This window comes from Plecotus auritus, assembly GCF_963455305.1.
Source record: "Plecotus auritus genome assembly, chromosome: 3".
NCBI lineage: Eukaryota > Metazoa > Chordata > Mammalia > Chiroptera > Vespertilionidae > Plecotus > Plecotus auritus.
This window is the reverse complement of record NC_137772.1, coordinates 86,611,904-86,633,991: the sequence shown is the minus strand read 5'-3', so window position 1 is coordinate 86,633,991 and position 22,088 is coordinate 86,611,904. Positions and strand designations below refer to the sequence as shown.

The window sequence follows — 22,088 nt, the reverse complement described above, 5'->3', positions numbered from 1 at the left end:
AAAGTCAAGAAATAAGGTACTACTAGGACAGAAACAAAATTTCTTTAATGAAATCTTATTATTGGTTTCTAGATAATAATACATTAACTCTTTTAATAGTTTAAATTTGCACATAACACAACAAATGTACATAAAAAAACTTTAATGGTCAACAAGGTTTTTTCATCACATCTAAAATATTATCACACCATAGCCAAGGGTGCTTTTAAAAATAGGACATGATCCTATTAATGTTCTACAATTAAAAACATACACTGGCTTTTTTTAGCCTCTCTTTTCTTCTGTGTTTTATCTCCTTACTTATATATCCAACATTGACCTTCCTTTATACTGTGCTCCTTTTGAGTTTACTGCCATGTCATTGGACCCTTCTACACCCACTATCTATTTAAAGAACTCCCTTAACCTATAAGTCTTAACTTTACATTGACTACATTGCCAGAACTTTAGTGTCCTATACAACTGGAAGCTATGTGAAATTAGAAGACACACCCTGGAGGGACAAGCAGCCCCATGGTAGTCCCTAGATAGGGCTGGTGGTTTTATGGCACCCCTTCATCTGGGATAACAAGGTCCTGTGACCCAGTTTAGCAAGTAGATTATGGACTAGATTTCTTTGCAACTGCACAACTATGGGTGGCAGTCCTGGGATACTGTTTTGTTTGTAATTCTTTGAATGGATATTAGCTCATTCCCTTACGCTATTGGTATCATAGAACTAGAAGTCAGCACCTGCTGTCTCTTAGCAATCTTGACTGCTTCTAGGCCATGACTTTTCAGAAATAAAGTATTTTTATTTTACTAAAAATAAAATATTTTGACTTAGATTCTCATGCAATAAATGTCTCCTCTTCTGAGACTCACAACACCACCGTCTACACAGTTCTCTTCTGTTCCTCCTTATATGATCTAGTGACCTCTGGCCACTACTCTATATTCACTGATGACTGTGGCAACTCTAACACCATGTTCTCTATTCAAACTCTCATTATCATCCTAGAGCTTAAAAATTCCTTAGCCTCAGTTTTTAGAGTTTCAAAACCAATGATTTTGATCTTCACTACACAGGCATACCTCAGAGATACTGCAGGTTCAGTTCCAGACCACCGCAATAAAGTGAGTCTTGTAAATATTTTTGCTGGTGGAGGATCTTGCCTTCAATTTGTAAAACACGAAAACATCTGTGAAGTGCAATAAAGCAAATTGCAATAAAATGAGGTATGCCTGTATTTAGCAACCTAATGATATATAAGATAGGTTTATAAATAGTTTGTCCTGGATGCTCTTTATTCCTTTGGCTTCTGGGATAAATTCTTCTGCTTCTGCTTCTCTGCACACCTTCCTAATCACTCTTTTCTCATTCTACCTGTGGGCTCCTCTTTCTCTGTCTGCCACTTAAATGTTTAATGTTCTCTAAGGTTATTTTCCTAGATTATTGCACCCATTCTGAGATTTAAATTACTACCAGTATGTTAATGATACTCAACATTTGTAGCCTAGACATTCTGATTTGCATGTTCAGACAGCTCTCTCTCAATATTACAGAGGCAGCTCAAGTTTAGGAGGTCTAAAAATAAATTTATTGTTTTACTACCAAACAGGTAACAAGAAATGGTATAGCTACTTATCGAGTTACCAAAATACAGGTCTTGGTTTTATGTCTATCTTTTACCAGAAAATTTAAGAAAGCCTGAAGAGCTTTTTATAAATTGCTAAACTTTTGTAAAGAGTAAATCCAGAACCTACCTTAAACTTTATTTTTAGCTTCGGTGTTTCTGTAGAGACCTCTACTTTTTGTGCTTCCTGTTCCCCATCAGAATCACTATGTGAATTTGATGATTTGGATTCTTCCAGGGTGCCAAGTGACTTTTCATTGACTTTACTAGAAAGCAGGTCGCCAGAGTGTGGAATAAAATCATCAGGTTTTTCCCATCTGGATTCTATCCAACACATTAAAGTAGTCATGTTATTTGGTTACCAATTCAATTCAGAAGTAATTCCCAATATAATGCTTCCCATCACTTATATTGTTAAATGGCAACTCTGCATCTATTTTATACCATCACTGGTCAAGAAAATAATAAATAAGAATTCTGTTGGCTCTTACTCTTGTATCTTTTAGAAATTTATTTCAAACGACTTTGATTCACTAGATGTATCAACTACAGCTCCGATGGAAAGAGGCCTAAGAACTAGACAATACTTTCTAAGGATTACCACAACTTAACTGACACTGATTTCAGGAAATGTATGTAATAATGAGCACACATCAAATTTCCTGGAACTTATTTACCACAAAGATTTCCTAGGATCTTTACAAAGAGAAATCATATTGTAAAAATCTAAATGAATATAATTTGTTATTTTTCTAGTAGGAAAAAAACCTCGATTGAACTCTACTGCCACCTAGTGGTCTTTTGGGCTTTTAGTAAAATGATAGCATTTCTAATTATCTTGCAGTTAGTCTATATTTTTAGTTTAATAAAGGGGAGAGCGATCCTAAAATTTATTGTCCAATTGGGAGAGCTTTAAGAGTGGAAAGGCTCTATTAATAATCACACTGGTCTAGACATAAACCAAAACTTTTGAGGACAAATCAATACATACAATCCCTTTTTAATATAGGATACTTTCAAGCACTAATAAAAACATTACTGCCTGGCTGGTGCGGCTCAGTGGTTGATTCTCGATCTATGAACCAGGAGGTCACAGTTCGATTCCCGGTTAGGGCATATGCCTGGGTTGAGGGCTCCATTCCCAGTGTGGGGCGTGCAGGAGGCAGCCAGTCGATGATTCTCTCTCATCACTGATGTTTCTCTCTCTTTCTCCCCTCCCTTTCTCTCTGAAATCAATAAAAAAAATATTTTTTAAAAATTACTTTTTTTTGGTCTCTATTTCACATAAATAACAAAAGAATCTCCAGGAAATAAATAATAAATAATAAATAATTTGTAGATATATAATATATACCAGGCACTGTTCTGGGAATTTTATAGACACCTGATTCTCATGACCCCATAGAATAAGTGATTGTCTCTTTATTTTTACTTCAGAGGACCTACAGGCTCAATGACTTGCCCACAATCAAATACCTGATAAGGAGAGAAGTTGTGTGTTAAATTCAGCTCTTACTCTAGAGCTACATTATGTATTCCTTAATCTCTATAAAGATTCAGTATTTCAACTTAACTGAGATAGAACCATTGCTATCACTGGGGAGGCTAGGTATCCACTTAAAGGTTAAAAGACCTTTTCCTCCTACAAGATATAATGCTATGCAGAAGACTTTGGTTAGTAGGAATTAAACAAAACAAAACAAAAACTTGTCAAAGTTACACTGATATTATAGCTATTTTGATATTAACTGCAGAGAAATCAAGTACCATTACTTGAAAGGCAGTTTTATGCAATTAAATTTTTAATATGAAAAATGTAATAGTTAAGATTAGGCATATTTTGTAAATACTTATATAACTGGAACATTATTAAACTGAAAAAAAGTGAAAATTTGACAACCTCAGCCCCTGCAAAAACACCATCAGTTTTGTTTTTTGAAAAAGGAAAAAGGCAAGTTGACTAGGTAATCTTTAAGGTACTTTCCAAGGTGATTGTTATATTTCTAAAATAATCACAATAAAAATTAGTAATGGTAGAGGAAGTAAAAATGATTCAATTTTTAGAATTTATGAATGCAGTATCAATTGAGAATTACATAGCATAGTGCAGTATATTATATATAGAAATCCTTTTTTCCATGAGAATTAATGTGCTTTTCTAAATTACAAAAAATAATACACACTTGTTATAAAAATATGCTTATCACTATATGTACTAAAATTCCCTAGTTTAGATGATTCATCAGCAGGCTAAGAAGCAGTTTCAGGAATAATTTTAGATACTTAGGATGATCAAAGGTAATACTTACCTCCTGTTTCTGTATTATAATAATAGGTATAACCATCTTCACTTAAACCTTCTACCCAAATAGCCTTCACTGCTGTCTAATGAGAGGGGAAAAAAACAGCATAGATGGAAAACAATGTAGTTATATATTAATAACTAAGGCAGAATTAGTCACCCTTTCCTTTTCTCTTGAAACCTGGGAGTTAGGGGTGGTGGTACAAATCATGGCCAGGAAGCTTGGTTTATGTTAATCAGTAGCCAATTTTCAGGAAGAGAATTTCTCACCTCTGAAAGCTAGGAACAATTTTTCACCGATGGACAGGGGACATGTGAATGGCAACTAATAATATTTACCCTATATGGAGTTTTTGAATAGATATCACTTTTAATCTCTACCCAGCCTACTAACAAAAGGATTATAGAAGAAAAGGAACAAAGAGTTTGGGTGAGGAGGGGCTTATTTGAAAGTAAATTTGCTTAATAAAACTCTACCAAAACCCCAGAAGCCAATCACTTTAAAGAATAAATCAAAGACACTATTAATGTACTTCAGTTACCTTTTTTAAGTTTCCTTGAAATCCTTCAGGTTTCTCCCATTGAGATGCTTAAAACAAAATACATTGCATTTATAAAATCCTTTTGCTTTAAAAAAAGTTTCCAAAAAATTCACTTTGGCAAAAATTTACAAGCTATTCAATGTGTACAAAACACTAAGGTCTAGAGATAAAAACATAATTGAAAAATAAAAAGAACTAACGTGCATCCAGTAGCATTGTGCAGAACAATACATGTGAATGTTACATAACCAAGGAAGGACAGAATCATTACAAGTTACTGGTACTTCCACAGGAATTATTAGAGCCGGGTAGGGCTTCTCTTAAAGACTTCATGAAATTCAGGCTTGAAAAATCTGGAAGGAATGACATAGCCTTTTGACATCTTGGGAGGGGAGAGTAAGATATAGAAAAAATGACTCAAAAGAGGAACAAGATGAAGTATGCAGGAATGAAAAACAAGTATTGCTGAGAAAGAGTATATAAAGGATGGTGAAAAAAGGAAGCAAACAGTAGGCACTAGAAGGGAGAAAAGACATAATAGTTTCTATATAAATTTGAAAGATGTATAATCCTTAGCATATAGTAATTTATGATTCACTGCTAAACTATAACGTGCACTTCACTTACGGCTCAGTGCAAACTGAGTGACTATTACTATTTCTATGTAGTTTGAAACTGATCATGATTCTAAAGATCATAATAATGATACTACTACCTATAGCCCAAGGTTTTCTTCATGATTAATTCTCTGATCTCATTTCCTGCCTTCCATTCTTAACTTTTTTTTTCCTGGCTTTCTTCTATCCATCCCTTTAATATATGTACTACCCACCATGTTACTTTTTGTTCTCTCTTTTTTTTTTCCTTGTGATCTCACATACTCCTAAAAGTTAACATGTTATCTATACTCCCGGACTCAATTTATCTTCCTAACTCCCAACTCTAATCATCAGGCTCAATTATCAATTAGAATTGGGAGTTAGGAAAATTGCCACATGAATATTCTATAGGTACCTCACCCTCAACATATCCAAATTTGAATTAATTACCATCCCACTTAAACTTACGATGTTTCCATATTTCATATCTCAGTAAAGGGAACCATCATCCTCTCAGCCCTCCATGATATGGCCCAAATATATTTTTCCAGGCTCTTCTACCATGTCATCTTCAAAGAACCTTATGCTTTACCTCTACCAGATAACTATTTCCCAAACGTTCAAGCCTTCTTTATTTTAAAAATCCTCACCCAAAGATATTTAATTGAATTTTCAGAGGAGGGAGAGAAAGAAACATCAATTGGTTGCCTCCTGTACACCCCTGACTGGGGATTGAACTGGAATGGAAGTTGAACCTGCAACCATTTTTGGTGCAGGGACAATGTTCCAATCAACTGAGCCACCCAGTTAGGGCTCAAACCTTTTATAGAGTCACTAGAGGCCAGATGCATGAAATTCATGCAAGAGTAGGCCTTTGCAGCTGCAGCTGCCTCAGCCCTTGCAGCCCCGGCTTCCCTCAGAAGGTTGTTCCACAGTTCGGTCAATTTGCATATTACACTTTTATTATTATAGACTAGAGGCCTGGTGCACAAAATTCGTGCACTAGTGGTGGTGGTGGGGGGGTCCCTCAGCCTGGCCTGTGCCCTCTCAGTCTGGGACCCTTCAGGGGATGTCCGCCTGCCTGCTTGCTGCTCCCTTACCGCTCCCTACAGGGAGTGGGCCTAAGCCGGCAGGTGGACATCCCTCTCGCAGTCCAGGACTCCTCGCTCCTTACCACCCACCTGCTTGCTGCTCCCTACCGCTTGGCTCACTGCTCCTTAGTGCTGCTGCGGAGGCTCCTGCCATCGCCGCTGCACTCGCCAGCCATGAGCCCGGCTTCTGGCTCCTGCATTGAGTGTCTGCCCCATGGTGGTCAGTTCATAGCGACTAGTCATTCCACTGTTTGGTTGATTTACATATTAGGATTTTATTATATAGGATAGGATATTGAATGTGAACTGCAAATGAAAAATAAAATTTAAAAAAGAACCAAATAAAATTTTAGATCTGAAAAATTTTTAATATATATATATATGTATACTATATATATATATATATATATATATATATATATATAAAATTCTCACCTGAAGATGTTTTTAAAATTGATTTTTAGAGAGAGAAACATCCATGTGACAGAGAAATACCGGTAGGCTGCCTCTGCACCTGCAGACTCACCAGGATCTAACCTAAACCTAAGTATGTGCCCTAACCTAGAATCCAACAGGAAATACTTTGGTGTACAGGTTGAGACTCCAACCAATTGAGCCACCTGGCCAGGGCAGATCCGAAAAATTTTTTTAAGTATACCTCCAGGCCCTGGTCAGTGTGGATCAGTAGTTAAGAGTGTCCTCCCATGCACCAAAGGGTCATGGGTTCGATTCCAGGTGAGGGCACATACACAGGCACATACCATCCCTGTCAGATTGCTTGGGCAACTATTCAATGTTTCTCTTTCTCTTTCCCTCTCCCTTCCTCTCTCTCTAGAATCAATAAAAAAAAATATCCTTAGAGGAGGACTTAAAAAGAAAAAAAAAATGCTGGTTTGGTTCAGTGGATAGTGCTTCTGCAGGCAGGCTGAAGAGTACCGGGTTGGATTCAGATCAAGGGCACGTACCTGGGTTGCAGGCTTAATCTGGGGCCCTGGTCGGGGATTCAGCAAGAGGCAACCAATTGATGTCTCTCACATTAGTTTCTGTCTTTCTCCCTCCCTTCCACTCTCTAAAAAAAAAAAAAAAAAAAAAAATCAATGGAAAAATGTCCTCAGGTGAGGATTAACCAAAACAAACAAACAAACAAACAAACAAACACACACCCATCCCCAGTGTGATTATTGAAGTAATATATGAAGTATTTGTTGAATGAATGGGAAGGGATGGGACTTTGCTTTCTAACTATTTTAGCAACTCTGCAAGCCAGAGGGTTTATTTTTTATTTTAGTTTTTACTGATTATTTTAGATAGAGGAAGGGAGCGAGAGAAACACCAGTGTGTTGTTCCACTTATTATGCACTCCTTGGTTGCTTCTTGTCTGTGCCCTGACCAGGGATTCAACTCGCAACCTTGCTGTATGAGGAGGAGGTTCTAATGCACTGCGCTGTGGGCTGCCTGTCAGGGCCCTCAACAAAACCCCTCTGGCGTGCTCTGGCCCCTGCTGTGGGCTGGAGCTCCTCTGCCACAGCAAAGGTTTGGGTTCCATTCTGTCAGGGCACCTACTTAGGTTTCAGGTTTAATCCCCAGTTGGGGCCGACTGCTGCTCAGGAAGTGACCAAGGACCGTTGAGGTCCGTGTGCTCTACATCTTTCGGCAGGGAGCTGGGGTTCCATTGCTGACATGGCCAACTCTGATCCCTGCTACCACCGCTTCTCCATCGAGGACGACTTCAACCATGGCAGCTGCGTGGCCTCCGCCAGCGTACACAACTGCATGGGTAGTTTGAACTTTCCATGACTCGCCCCGCCCAGCTGCTGTGCAGTCGCCCCAGGAGGCGGATTTCCAGGTTCCCAGGGAGAGCGCCCTCTGCACTGGACTCCCAGGGAGAGTGGGGTCTTGGAGGGAAAGCACTTCACTCAGCCTCCCCTCGGGGCTCCTGGGCCGGAGCACCTGCCTGCTCAGGGCTCGAAGGGGAGAGCTACCCCAGGGAGGCCTCCTAGCTGGGTGCTGAGAAAACGAAACTGGAGCCCTTCCTCCTTGAACCCTGTCATCTCCGGTGTAGAAAGGGACAGATGAAAGCCTCAGCAGCCTTACTGGGGCATGCTGCACATGCAGCCTGCTGAGTAGTCGTGATGTTACGGTGTCCTGGACAATTTGCATATTCCTCTATTATTAGTATAGATATTGTTCTACCTGTGTGGAATACCTGCTGTAGCCTCATAATAAGCTAGTGCAATCTTTTTCAATCAAAATACCAATGGAGTATCTGCACCATGCCAGGCACATTGCGTTAAGTGCTAGGAATACAAATGGTATGATGACATCATTCCTGACATCCTTTTAACTTGTAGATCAGCTCGTAAGTAATTTCAGTGGTAATCTCTCAGATCCACATAATCACAATTAATTCCTCACTATTTTGGCTCCCATATAATCTTAATTACATCTCTATTATATCATAGCTCTTGAAAATTCTTCCTTGTATCCCACTTGTTTATTTCTGGTACTAAATTTTATGGTTTTGAAGAGTAAATGTATAACAAATTCATTTATTTATGCCAGAATTTACATGGAATAAAAATACCAAATACATTTCATTTTAAAGAAAATGTAAAAAGACGTTTTTGATAGTTTTATTAAGAAATACCATTGTGCATTTTATTAGAAATTGATATCCAAAACATTCATGGAGGGGCAATTTACTAAGTCAATCAAGATAGCTACACAAAAAAGAAATCAGTTTCTGGTTCTCAGTATGCTCTTGGATAGAAAATCTCCTCCACAGAATATTTTATTTAAAAAAACACCTGCAATTTGTGAAGTGGATCTGAAATAACTCTATTCCACATAAAATGCTTTATTTACATGTAGCTCATTGTTCTAGAAGGTTCTATTGAAAAAATATAAAGCTTTAGTTTACTTGTAAGGAACCCAATATTAAGGCTTTAACTAAGACACTGAGTCACCATGAGAAGGGTACCTTTTTATTTTATTTATTTATTTATTTATTTATTTATTTAATATATTTTATTGATTTTTTACAGAGAGGAAGGGATAGAGAGTTAGAAACATTGATGAGAGAGAAACATCAATTAGCTGCCTCCTGCACACCTCCTACTGGGGATGTGCCCGCAACCTACGTACATGACCTTGACCGGAATCGAACCTGGGACCTTTCAGTTCGCAGGCCGACCCTCTATCCACTGAGCCAAACCGGCTAGGGCGAGAAGGGTACCTTTTTAAAGGGCACATACTTTTTTTTTACTATTTAGTGGCAAAAATGTAAAGTTATAGTATTTCACTGTTTAAATATTCCAATATTAACTAGATGTCTAAAGACAAAATAAACTGTCAGTTATCATACTCCGCAGCTCTATGCATACGTGACTTACCTCCTGTGATAAGATCATAATAGTAATGGTAACCCTCAGAGGTTATGCCTTCTACCCATCTGCCTTTTGAAGGGTCTTTTTTCCTTTTCTTCTTTTCTTTCTGCTGATTTGATGCAGAGATGGGTGGGACAGTGCTGGTTTTTGGTGATATGCTTGGCTCGGAAATTTCTAGAGGAAAGATGAGAGAAGGGTGAAGTAGACAATACAACCCTCCTTCCCCCCCCCCCCCGATAAAACATAAATATTACTAAAATAAAAAACCTGCTAAGATTCTTTTGGGAACTTGACACATCATTATAAAGCTTATATGGAAAACTAAACATGTACCAATATCCAGGAGAACTACCAAACATTAAGTGAAAGAGGAATCTAGTACTATCAGGTATTAAAACTTATTCTAAAACTATGGTAAAAAAGACAAACAGTATAAAACTGATCCAGGAATAGGGAAACATATGACTGAAACAGAACAGTACAGAAAGAGATCCAACTGCAGATTCCTGGTGTTTCCTATTATAGGGGAAGAGAGATCACTTAATAAATTATATTGGACTGACTGGCTAATTATTTAGAAAAAAGTTAAGCTGTTCACCTCTCCTCAGTATCTCTCATGTTTTTACAGCAATATAAATTTCAGATGGAAGATATTAAAAAAAAAAAACCCACAAAATAAAATGTTAAATTTAACTACATACAAATTAGAATTATTGCATATGGCAAAAATAAAAAAAACACATATACAAAGGAAAAACAAATGACAAATATTTATAACAAATATGACAGAGGATTAACGATCCTAACAAAAATCCCTTACAAATCCAATACTGTAACAGAAAGATGGGCAAAAAATACAGAGGTAATTCAGAAAATTAGTATTTACCTTCACTAATATTCAAAGAAATGTAATTTTTTTGGTATTAGGTCAATAAGTACTGGAAAGAATAACTGAATCCAGTGTTAGTCTGTCTAATCTATGGGTATGAAAAAACAGGTAGTTTTTATGATTTTACTTTTTTCTGAAGATTAGCCAGTCATTCCCAATACCAATTAATATATTAATTTTATTTCTAGCAAAAGTACTAATGTTGGAGACATTTCTGGAGTATTGACTATCAATCTACAAAATATATTCAGGTTTGGTTTTGGCAATCTTCTAGAAAGTAAACTTACAGGGATAAATGCAAAAACACTCACACATAAGGATGCTCACTGAAGCATTCTAATGAAAAACTCTAAACCTAAATGTTAACCAGGAAGAAATTAGTTAAATAAATATTGGCATTTTTATGGCACTTTATACCCTTTACTAGAGGCCCAGTGCATGAAATTTGTGCGGGGGTGGGGGGGGGCCTCAGCCCAGCCTGCACCCTCTCCAATCCGGGACTCCTGGAGGATCCCTTGGATCGGGCCTAAACTGGCAGTCGGACATCCCTCTCACAATACTGGACTGCTGGCTCCTAAACACTCACCTGCCTGCCTGTGTGGTTGCGCCTAACTGCCTCCCACCCCGACTGCCTTGCTGGCCCGATTGCCCCTCTCTGCCTCTGTGTGCTGGCCTGATCGCCCCTAATTGCCCCCCATGCCAGCCTGGTTGCACATAACTGCCCCTTGCTGCCGGCCAGGTCACCCCCAACTGCCCCCTCCCTTCTGGCCTGGTCGCCCCTATCTACCCCCCCTGCGGACCTGATTGCCCCCAACTGCCCCTCACCGCCCTCCCCACCAGCCAGCCTAATTGCCCCCAACTGCCCCTCACCGCCCTCCCCACCAGCAAGCCTAATTGCCCCCAACTGCTCCCCCTGCCAGCCTGGTCGCCCCTAACTGCCCTCCATGCAGCCTGCTGTTCAGTCGTTTGGTCATCCCTCACTAACCCTCCTGCCGGCCTGGTCGCCCCACGCAGTCAGCTTGTTCAGTTGTTTGGTCGTCCCTCACTAACCGCCCCTGCCGGCCTGGCCGTAGGCAGCCATCTTCTGAGGGCATGAGGGTCAATTTGCATATCACCTCTTTATTATATAGGATTAAACACCTGTTACAAGTGTCACTGTAATAAGCAATTTATAGCACTATATTACTTTACTACTTAATTTTAGTAAAAATTGAAGGTTGCATAGCTCATAAGAGATAATTCTAGTTGACTTGAAACCTGTGCTCCTAACCACTCTGTATAGCCTTAGTTATTCAAAAGAAAAGATGTACTTGACATATTGCAAGAAAAAAATGAAACAATCTCCAAATAGACCATAACATAAAATGTATAACTTTATTTTAAAAATTCTTTATATTGAATTGTTGTACTTTTAATGGAATATATATCTCACTCAGGAAAATGCTACAAAAATTATGAATTTTCCCAATGCATATATATTTTTTTAAATATATTTTATTAATTTTTTACAGAGAGGAAGGGAGAGGGATAGAGAGCTAGAAACATCGATGGGAGAGAAACATCGATCAGCTGCCTCCTGCACACCTCCCACTGGGGATGTGCCCGCAACCAAGGTACATGCCCTTGACCGGAATCGAACCCGGGACCTTTCAGTCCGCAGGCCGACGCTCTATCCACTGAGCCAAACCGGTTTCGGCCCAATGCATATTTTTGATGAGATGACTATTACTCCTTAATTCTGCAGGAATGCCAACATCCTTTTACCCCTTATAAACATACTAGAGGCCTGGTGCACAAAATTTGTGCAGGGGGGGTCCCTCAGCCCAGCCTGCATCCTCTCCAATCAGGGACCCCTCGGGGGGATATCCTACTGACAGCTTAGGCCCGCTCCACAAGGGGAGCGGGCCTAAGCCTCAGTCTGGCCTCCCTCTGCAGGAGGCGACCAGGCCAATTAGGGGAAGGCGTGCCCCATCACCTCAGCCACTGCTACTGCCTCTGCGAGGGGCGACTGGGCAATCAGGGGAAGGCACGCCCCCATCACCCCAGCCACTGCTGCTGCCTCTGGCCTCCCTCTGCGGGAGGTGACTGGGCAATCAGGGGAAGGTGCCGCCCCAATCACCCCACTGCTGCTGCCACTGCCGGCCTCCGTGGCAGCCTGCCCTCGGCCCTCGCAGCAGCTGCGGCCATGGCCTGCCTCAGGACAGCGGCCTGCCCTGGGCCCTGGCAGCTGCCGCCATGGCTGCCTGCCCTTGGCCCTTGCAGCCGGCACCATGGCTGCCTGCCCTTGGCCCTCGCAGCCACTGCGCCTATGTCCGGAAGGACGTCCGGAAGATGTCCACTCTAATTAGCATATTACCCTTTTATTAGTATAGATAGCTTTATCTTTGTAAAATAATGCTTTCCCCATTTTAACTAGCAATATCCAAGATAACATTTTTAAAGTCTGGTTACAACTGTTTTTATTTGATGAGGGCAATGTTAATTGACTGCTATTCTGCTTAAAAACTTAACTGAAAGCAGTTTTTATTAGAGTAAAGAATACCATTCCATGCTGACTACCACACCATTATGTAAGATCAACAACTGTGACTCGCAATATGCCTGGTTTAAGGACAATGGATCTATCATGGAAAAAATGCTCACAAAAAGTTCCCCACTTAAAGCATAAATTTAATAACAAGATAGATGAATGCTTTAAAAAATTTATTTTTAAATTGATTTCAGAGAGGAAGGAGAGGGAGACAGAAACATCAATGACAGAGAATCATTGATCAGCTGCTTTCTACATGCTCCCTACTAGGGACTGAGCCCCCAACCTAGGCATCTGCGCCAACCAGAATCAAACTGTGATCTCCTGGTTCATAGGTTGATGCTCAACCCCTGAGCCACACCGGCCAGGCTAGATAAATGCTTTTTATCTGGGACCGAGTATCTTCAAACCCTCAAATTATTTACTTTCTTGCTGGCAAAGGTATGTTGAAAAGGAAACCCTTATTCACTCTTGGTGTGACTGTAAATTGGTCTAATCACTATGGAAAACAATATGGAAGTTCTTTAAAACAATTAAAAATAGATTTATCATAGATTCCAGTAATTCCACTTCTGGGTATACACCCAAAGGAAATAAAAACAGGATATCAAAGAGATATATGCACTCCTGTGTTTATTGCAGTACTAGAGGCCCGGTGCACGAAAATCGTGCACGGGGGGTGGGTTTGGGGGGTGGAGAGGGGTGTCTGAGGGACACCCAGCCTGCACCTCTCCAGTCTGGGACCCCTCAAGGGATGTCCGACTGCCAGTTTAGGCCCAATCCAGGTGAGATTGGACCTAAACGGGCAGTCGGACATCCCTCTCACAATCCAGGACTGCTGGCTCCCAACCGCTCACCTGCCTCCCTGCCTGATTGCCCCTAACCACTTCTGCCTGCCAGCCTGATCACCCCTAACCACTCCCCTGCCAGCCTGATCGACGCCTAACTGGTCCCCTGCCAGCCCAATTGCCCCTAACTGCCATCCCCTGCTGGCCCAGTCACCCCTAACTTCCCTCCCTTGCCAGCCTGGTTGCCCCTAACTGCCCTCCCTTGCTGGTCCAATTACCGCTAATTGCCCTCCCCTGCTGGCCTGGTCTCCCCTAACTGGTCTCCCCTAACTGTTCTCTCCTGCAGGCCTGGTTGCCCCCAACTGCCCTCCCCTGCTGGCCCAGTCACCCCTAACTGCCCTCCCCTGCAGGCCTGGTTCCCCCCAACTGCCCTCCCCTGCAGGCCTGGTCGCTCCCAACTGCCCTCCCCTGCTGGCCTGATTGCCCATAACTGCCCTCCCCTACCAGCCATCTTGTGTCCACATGGTGGGTGGCCTACTTGTACTGTTGGAGTGATAGTCAATTTGCATATTACCTCTTTATTAGATAGGAAGATTATTCACAATAACCAAGATGTGAAAACCTAAATGCCCATCAACAAATGAATGGATTAAAAAACATGTAGTATATATACACAAGGGAATATTATTCGACCATAGAAAAGGAGGATATCCTGCAATTTGTGACAGCAGGAATGGACCCTCAGCACCCTGTGTTAAGTGAGATAAGTCAGATAGAGAAAGACAGGTTCTGTATATCTCCTTTGTGGAACCTAAAAAAAGTCAAATTTAACCCTCATTGGTGTGGCTCTCTGGTTACAGCATCAGAATAAACAAACAACAGAATAAGTAATTAAATTGTCCAACTTATAAAAAACAGAGAGTAAAATGGTGGTTACCAGGAAATGGGGGGGTGGGGGATTAAGACTGCTGCTGCTTAAGGATACAAACTTGCAATGAGTAGTAAATAATCCACAGAGCTCTAAAGCAGCGGTTGCCAACCTTTCGGACCTCACGGACCACCGGTTGGCGACGGCTGCAATGCATAGAGCAGTGATTTTTCAACCGGTGTGCCCCCAAAATTTTTAAAACATGCAAAACCTGACCTCTTTGCCCTTAGAGTGTCAAATAAAAAATGACAGCAGCCAACACAATAGCTGTCTGGTGGTGTACATGAATCAAAATTATACCTATGGTTTTTCTCAGATTGGCAAAATAATAGAATATATTTCTGGTGTGCTGCAGTATTTTAGTAGTTTATATGTGCCATGAGATAAAAACAGTTGAAAATTGCCAGCATAGAGTAATGAATATAGATAAAAATATTGTACTATAATTATGTAATGTGATAAATATCACTATAATGGCAATTCTATATAATAAAAGGCTAATATGCAAATTGTCCCCTTGACCTGGAGTTCGACCAGGGGGCGGGGCTGGCTGGCCAACAGACTGCGGCCCCTTCCCCGATCAGGGGTGGGACCAGCCTGCCAACTGCCTGCGGCCTCTCCCCATCAGGGGCAGGGCCAGCTGGCCAACCTCCTGTAGCCCCGTTGGCCCCGCCCGCAATTGCCCCTCCATTTGGGGGCAGGGCTGGTGGCCAACCTCCTGTGGCCCTTCTCCCCGACCGGCCCGGCCCCGCCCAACCCTGATTGGGGGTGGGCCCAGCCGAACCCCATTGTGCACGAATTCGTGCACCGAGCCTCTAGTGGGACTATAACATACTAGAGGCCCAGTGCACAAAATTTGTGTACAGGTAGGGTCCCTAGGATTGGCCGGCGATCAGGGCCCATCAAGGCCTTCCTTCCCTGGCTTCCAGCCGGGGCCTTCCTTCATTCGGCGCTGCTCCTACTTCCCCGCCTGCCCGCCAGGGCCTTCCTTCATTCGGCATCATCCCCTGGTGGTCAGCGCACATCATAGTGAGTGGTTGAACTCCGGGTCAGTCCAACTCCCGAGGGGACAATTTTCATATTAGCCTTTTATTACATAGGATTAGTATCACAGTAACACATTGTACACCTTAAATTTATACAATGTTTATGTCAAATATACTCAATGAAAAAGTAAAAAGAAAAGGAGTATCTACCTTCTAACAATAATCGGTAAATTTGTCCATAAAAGGCTGCTAATTCACTGTAATTCAACCATATAAACACGATTCAGTTTTCACCATATGGATAAAGTGAACTGTAGTTATAATGCAACTAGTGGCCTGATGCACAAAATTCGTGCACATTAAAAGGGAAGAGTCCCAGACCTGGCTGGCCCCACCCCCATTGGGCAAGACCCAGACTTGGCTGGCCCCACTCCCGTCAAGCCCCGCCAGCGGGGGACGCAGCATCAAGTCCCCAGCTGGTGCCGGGTGAGGACGCAACATCATGTCCCCGCCCACCCGTGTGCACCTTGCCGCACATGCAGCCCTGCCCACCTGCGCCTGCTGATTGGTCATTACGGTGTGAGGGCGTCACGACCCTTGGCATATTAGCTCTTCATTATATAGGATACTTATTTTTTAATGAATAGATCCTTTTAGCCAAATAATTAGAATACCTAGAAAACTCAAATGCTCTGAAATGAACCACTGACCTAGGATAGCTATGACTAGGTAACCACCCAGGTAGTATGGTTGTTGTGAATGGAGGTGTTAAAATCTGAAGCTTTAAAAGCAAACAAAAGTGCATGAGCAAACTTCCACAATCTAAACAGGGCTATGATGCATAGGAAAAACACTAATAGTATACACTGAGTATATAACCTCTTTATGGAAAAGTAAAAGCTAACTTAGCATGACCTCTGGTGTTACTTTTAAAACATGCTGTTTTTTTTTTTTTTTACCTGACTCTAAGCCAAGCCTTTTCAAATCCTCTTGGTATGCTTTCAGGGCAGCTTCCTCCATTGCAGCAAACTCCTTTGATGCCTTTTCTTCTTCCTTTGCCTTATCCAGGCTTTTCTGTTTAATCTTTGTAAGACACATTTAAAAGGGAAAGCTAAATAAAAGACTGATATTTACATAGAAAAACTGGCAAAAAAAGAAACAAAGTAAATTACCTCACTGATCCTCTTTGCAACATTTTCCTTATGATTCTTTCCTCTTTCATGAAATTCAACACTCTTGAAAATGAAAAAAAAATGAAAATACAAAGGAATACTACATAAACATCATAATGTTCACATTCAAGTAACAGTAAATTTGGGAATGTAATATAACAAAATTAAAACTAAAATGACTGGCAGAAAAGATACAAAATAACTTGAATGCAAATTAGCCCTTTCTACCAAATGATACTATAGAATTGAACTACATTATTTATTATTATGCCTTCTGACTAATTCTCCTTTGGTGCTTAAAATATAACTATGATTACCATATTAATGGAGGAAAATACAAGGAACACTTGATGACTAATCTAGTGACTATGATTGTAATGAGGACTCAAAACAAGACATGAAGCCAAAAGAGGAGTGGGAAAAAAACCTTAACTTCAAGAAACACCTCTTAACGTATTGTCAAAATCAGTAAGTCTCTAGAATTTACACTGCTCTACTTGCCACATTAGATAAGAGACAATAACCAATGATCCTCAGAACCATATTTCTCCATATTGGGAGAAAAGCAGACATTAAAAAATGTATCTTACTTATAAACAAATACTCTTATATAATGTGGCAATGGTACAAAACGTGAAACTCCTATGCAGAACAATTTGGAACAATCTATCAAAATTAAACTGCTACATTAGAGCTCCCTAAAAATTAATGTGGAGAGAGCTTCAGGATATACTGTTCTATTAAAAAGTAAAACAAAACGCCCTGGCTGGTTTGGCTTAGGGGATAGAGCATCGGCCTGCGGATAGAAGGGTCCTGGGTTCGATTCTGATCAAGGGTACATGCCTGGGTTGTGGGCTCGATCACCAGTAGGGGGCGTGCAGGAGGCAGCCGATTGGTGATTCTCATCATGATGTTTCTATCTCTCTCTCTCTCTCTTCCTTCCTCTCTGAAATCAGTAGAAATGTATTTTTAAAAAACCCACAAAAACAACAAAACAACTATGGTACAATATAGTATGTAACCTTTTATGTACGCTAGAATAGGAACCTATATACATATAGAAACAATAGAAGGCTAGACAAGAAAATGAAAAGTGGTAACCTATGAGGAATGATGGTAACTTGGATGGATAACAGAGGTGGATGATTGAATGTTATCACATATTTAAAACAGCCAGAAATACTCCCTATGGTTATACACAATAAGAATTATCTGCTAAACTTTGCAAAATAAGTTTTGTAAATCAAATCATACACAACGCATTACCTGAGCTATTATAAAGTACTGTGAATTCCTCCTTAAAAATGTGACTTTTAAAGGCAAATGTTCATCCTTTATTGTTCCCATATTAATTTTTCTAAAATTTATTATACACCAAAAGACTGTTACAGGTCCATTAAAAATAAATTAATTTTGCTTCTAAGTAAAGGTTAAAGTTGTATGTATTAACAATTCAAGGAGATGCAGAAAGACTATCCTAGAGAGATTATTTACTCTACATAACTCATCGAATTCATTGAATTGCTTTACCTCCAAGGAAGACACTATCAGTGGTTTGTATAGGTTGGCCTAAGTCAAACAAATAGTTAAGAACTTTAGCAACTATTCAAAAAGACCAAAAAAACAAAACCTAAAAGAAAAACCCAAACTCCTTGTAGACACATTGATGATTTTGTGTTTTGCAGACAATAGTAAATAAATGTCTACTAAACAAATACAAGGGCTACTATTCTTTTGTGTACCCTACTCTACCAAGTAAAAAGGATATGAATATGCAATATATTTTTAAAATACCCAAGCCTATAGGTACTATGTACAGCAAGCATGTCAAACTCTTGGCCCACAACGAATATTTTTGTGGCCCAGCCAATATAACAGTATGTAAGAAACATTTTAATAAAAATTTCGTAACTTAATTTTTACAACATCCTGTTATAATAACAAACTACAATGTTCACTAATGCCTGATTACTATAATTGTGTTGCATTCATTTCCCTTACGCACCTTATGCCAGGCTCATTATTTCTCTCCACTAACACTAGCAGCGAATATTTTAGCAGCCGATTGCCACGTCATTACAGGCAGTCCTCGGGTTACCTCGCACTTGACGTACGTCGTTTCATGGTTAAGTCGCCATCTCCCATTTATTTATTAAAAAAAAAAGTTCCATCATTTCGACGTATGTACATATGTGCTTTATGTTTTCTATTATTTATTTACCACAAGTAAAGGTCAGGAATTATTATCTTTTTTAAAAATTTTTTTTACTGTTTCACTTCATTACTGCTGCGTATGTGCTCCATGTGAGTGATGTAGGTGCTTATGTAGGTGGGTTCCAACTTACAGCGAAAATCACGTTACGTAGCGCCGTAGGAACAGATCTCCGATATAACCCGAGGACCTACTGTAGTCTTGGATTGACCTGTTTGGTGTGCGCAACAGGAAATATTTCTCTTTCAGAGAACAAGAAAAATAGGTTTATTTGCATTACGCTTATTAATTTGTGCAGTTATTCAGTGTCCGGTAAGTTAATGTTCAAGAAAAAATATTAATTTTTATTAAAGTGTTCTATTATTTTGTTAACGATTACTCATTTATTTCAGTCCTTTGTATTCAGCATCTCTATCAAAATAAACCTACATTTCTATGAAAATTGAAGCTTTTGTTTTTTTGTGGCCCACATAAACTTAAACCTTATTTGGCCTGTGTTAGCTTTTGAGTTTGACATGCTTAATGTACACAATCCTATGACATGCATGAGAGGAGTTAAAAAAAAAAGGCAATGGTGCTGCTTTTTGTTTCATGTCTTAAAAGCTGAAACTAGACTAAGAGACACAGTAATATAATTTGCTTAACAGAGTTGCCATTTTCATAGTCCATGACAGAGGTAATGATGTTTTTTCAAATTTAAGCATTTATAGACATAAAGCTATGCATCAAATATATTTAATTACCTCTAGAGCAAAAAACAAGAAAAACTACAATGTTTCTTCTTACATATTAAGGGCTTTCCACTTTTACTTTTCTTTGTATGTGACAGTGTTAAAAACAACACCATCATAACTGGATGTTTCATAGACACGGATGAGATTACCCCCACTCAATGTTCATTTCCTAAATTTGACTGAAGGGCCATAGAGAATTAATTGGGCTTAGTACATATATATACAAATTTAGGCTGATGGAAAGGAAGAAGGCACACAAGGAACGAAAAGATAACAGAAGCCCTAGCCAGTTTTCTCAGTGGATAGAGCTTTGGCCTGTGGACTGAAGAGTCCCAGGGTGCATGGGGGAGGCAGTGGATGTTTCTCTGTCTCTTCCCCTCCCTTTCACTCTCTAAAAATCAAAGGAAAAATATCCTTGGATGAGGATTAACAACAAAAAAAGATAACAGAAAATTTTTCAACGTTTTGAAACATCTAGAGCAATGCATATGAAAATATTTTGTAAACTCCAAGTTTAGATGAAAAAAGGAACACTTCACATAAATACATTATTAGAATCTCTATCAGTGGAATTGCCATACAGGCCTATTGTCCGCTATCCAGCACTTGCAGTAATCACAGAATTTCTTTGGTTGTGACTTCCAGTAGTCGGCCCTGAAAAAGGGAAAAATAAGTTTAAGCTTATTTATAAGTTAGAAAGGTAAAACTTTGCATGCTTTACATCTTAGAATTTGAAATACAAGCCTCTGCTACTGAATCTTGTCTTGCTATATACAACAGCACCGTTTTATTATTTGTCTGAAAGTGTTGCCACTCACGTAGAAAAGTCTGCACCGGGTTTAACACTCCCTTAGATGAAACAGCTTAAAAAAGTCGTCCCCCCATTTGTTCATGTCATCAGTGTGCAGAAGTAAGTAACATCTTAGAGAAGATTTGTCTTTCCTCTCTCTTTCTGGCATTTTGAGAGGTTGCTGTAATGGAGGTCTGAATAAACTCATAAAGCTTGCTTTAAATCAAGTTACTTGCACCAAAAGAACGAACAAAGCACAAGACTCCGCTGGTGGGAGACTGTGGTTCCTCCGAGACCATCAGTTAATGCAATTTGTTCTTGGGCCTCCGGGCAAGAGAGAGTTGGAAAACCCAAGGGACCTCTCAGCTGGCAGACAAGGGAAAAAAATATCATTACTCTAACCAGGGCTGGCCGCTCTAGTAGGCGGAGGACTCAGCGGCGGCCACAGTCCAAGCCTAGTTTCACAATATCCCGCGGCTCAAGCCCTAAAGAGACCCTAAGGCTGCGGCGACCCCCGCCTGCGGGTGGCTGGAGCACTCCGCCGTTCCGCGGGCGGCCGTCCGACTTAAACTGGCCGCCGACCTCCCTCCCTCCCGAGGGCCCGTCCTCCGTGCCCCCAGGGACCGGAGAACCGGTCCGGCCGGTCCCCAGCGAGTTAAGAGCGCGTCCATCCCGCCTCTAAGCGAAGGGCGGGGGCGGGGGACGGAGACTGGCGGAGGAGAGACGGGCGGGAGAAAGGGCCGCCCAGGGGAACAACACGTCCTTGTTTAGAGCCTGAGACCAACTCACATGACTGGACCAGCCGCTCCGTGCGTCGCCCGCGGGTCCGGCCCAAGCTCGCGTTCACCTCCCGGGGCGAGAAGCAGCCCAGCCGGCACGAGGCCCACCCGAGCCTCTGAGCCGTGACACCGCCCTCCCGCCCCGGACCAGGGTTCCACGGTTCCCAACTACGGGTGCCCGGAGGACGCAATCCGCGCGCCGAATCTCCTCCTCGACCCCTCCCCCCAGGGGCGGTACTCCGACTCCTGAGAGGTGGGGTGGGTATAAAGGGGTTGAGGTCACCCAGAAGGGGCAAGGCGCGACGGGACCTAAGCTGAAGGTTGCTAACCCGAAGCCTCAAGCCTTCGCGTCATCCCTCCTTTCTCTTCCCCTGGGACCCAGAACCTCCACCCTTCTAGGCTCGCTGGCTCGTGGCCAGGGAGCTCGCGCGCCGCCTCCGCCCCGAACACAAACAGCTGTTCCCCGAGACGTCGCCGCCCTCAACTTTGCCAACTACTCCGCACGCACTTTGACCAGTGGAGCAACCCGGACTTGTAGGCTGGGGGCCGTTGGCGGAGTTAAAAAAAAAAAAAAAAAAAAAAAGGAAAGGTGAAACTGCTGGTTTCGCGGCTGCGAGTTGCGGGGTTTGCCTCATAACTTTCCTGAGGCGGCGGCGCGGCCGCGTTCCCCTCCGCGACGCCCGCGCGCCAGGACCGGTCTGGTTCCCTCGCTCGGGAGCGCGTGGGTAGCGGAGGGAGCGGCGT

General features: G+C 41.4%; 1 protein-coding gene across 1 annotated transcript in view; it reads right to left on the bottom strand.

Annotated features, from left to right (window-relative positions):
* The window catches only part of WBP4 (WW domain binding protein 4), a 40,065-nt gene extending 18,245 nt beyond the window's left edge, over positions 1–21,820 (bottom strand). Inside the window, exons 1-8 of the mRNA XM_080658938.1 lie at positions 21,355–21,820; positions 20,357–20,429; positions 16,830–16,892; positions 16,617–16,740; positions 9,543–9,710; positions 4,461–4,507; positions 3,926–4,001; positions 1,747–1,940 (exon numbers count right to left, since the gene is read on the bottom strand). Coding sequence (XP_080515064.1) covers positions 1,747–1,940; positions 3,926–4,001; positions 4,461–4,507; positions 9,543–9,710; positions 16,617–16,740; positions 16,830–16,892; positions 20,357–20,429; positions 21,355–21,356 — 747 coding nt within the window. The 5' untranslated portion in view covers positions 21,357–21,820. The remainder of the gene's footprint in view (positions 1–1,746; positions 1,941–3,925; positions 4,002–4,460; positions 4,508–9,542; positions 9,711–16,616; positions 16,741–16,829; positions 16,893–20,356; positions 20,430–21,354) is intronic.
* Between the last annotated feature and the right edge of the window lie 268 nt (positions 21,821–22,088).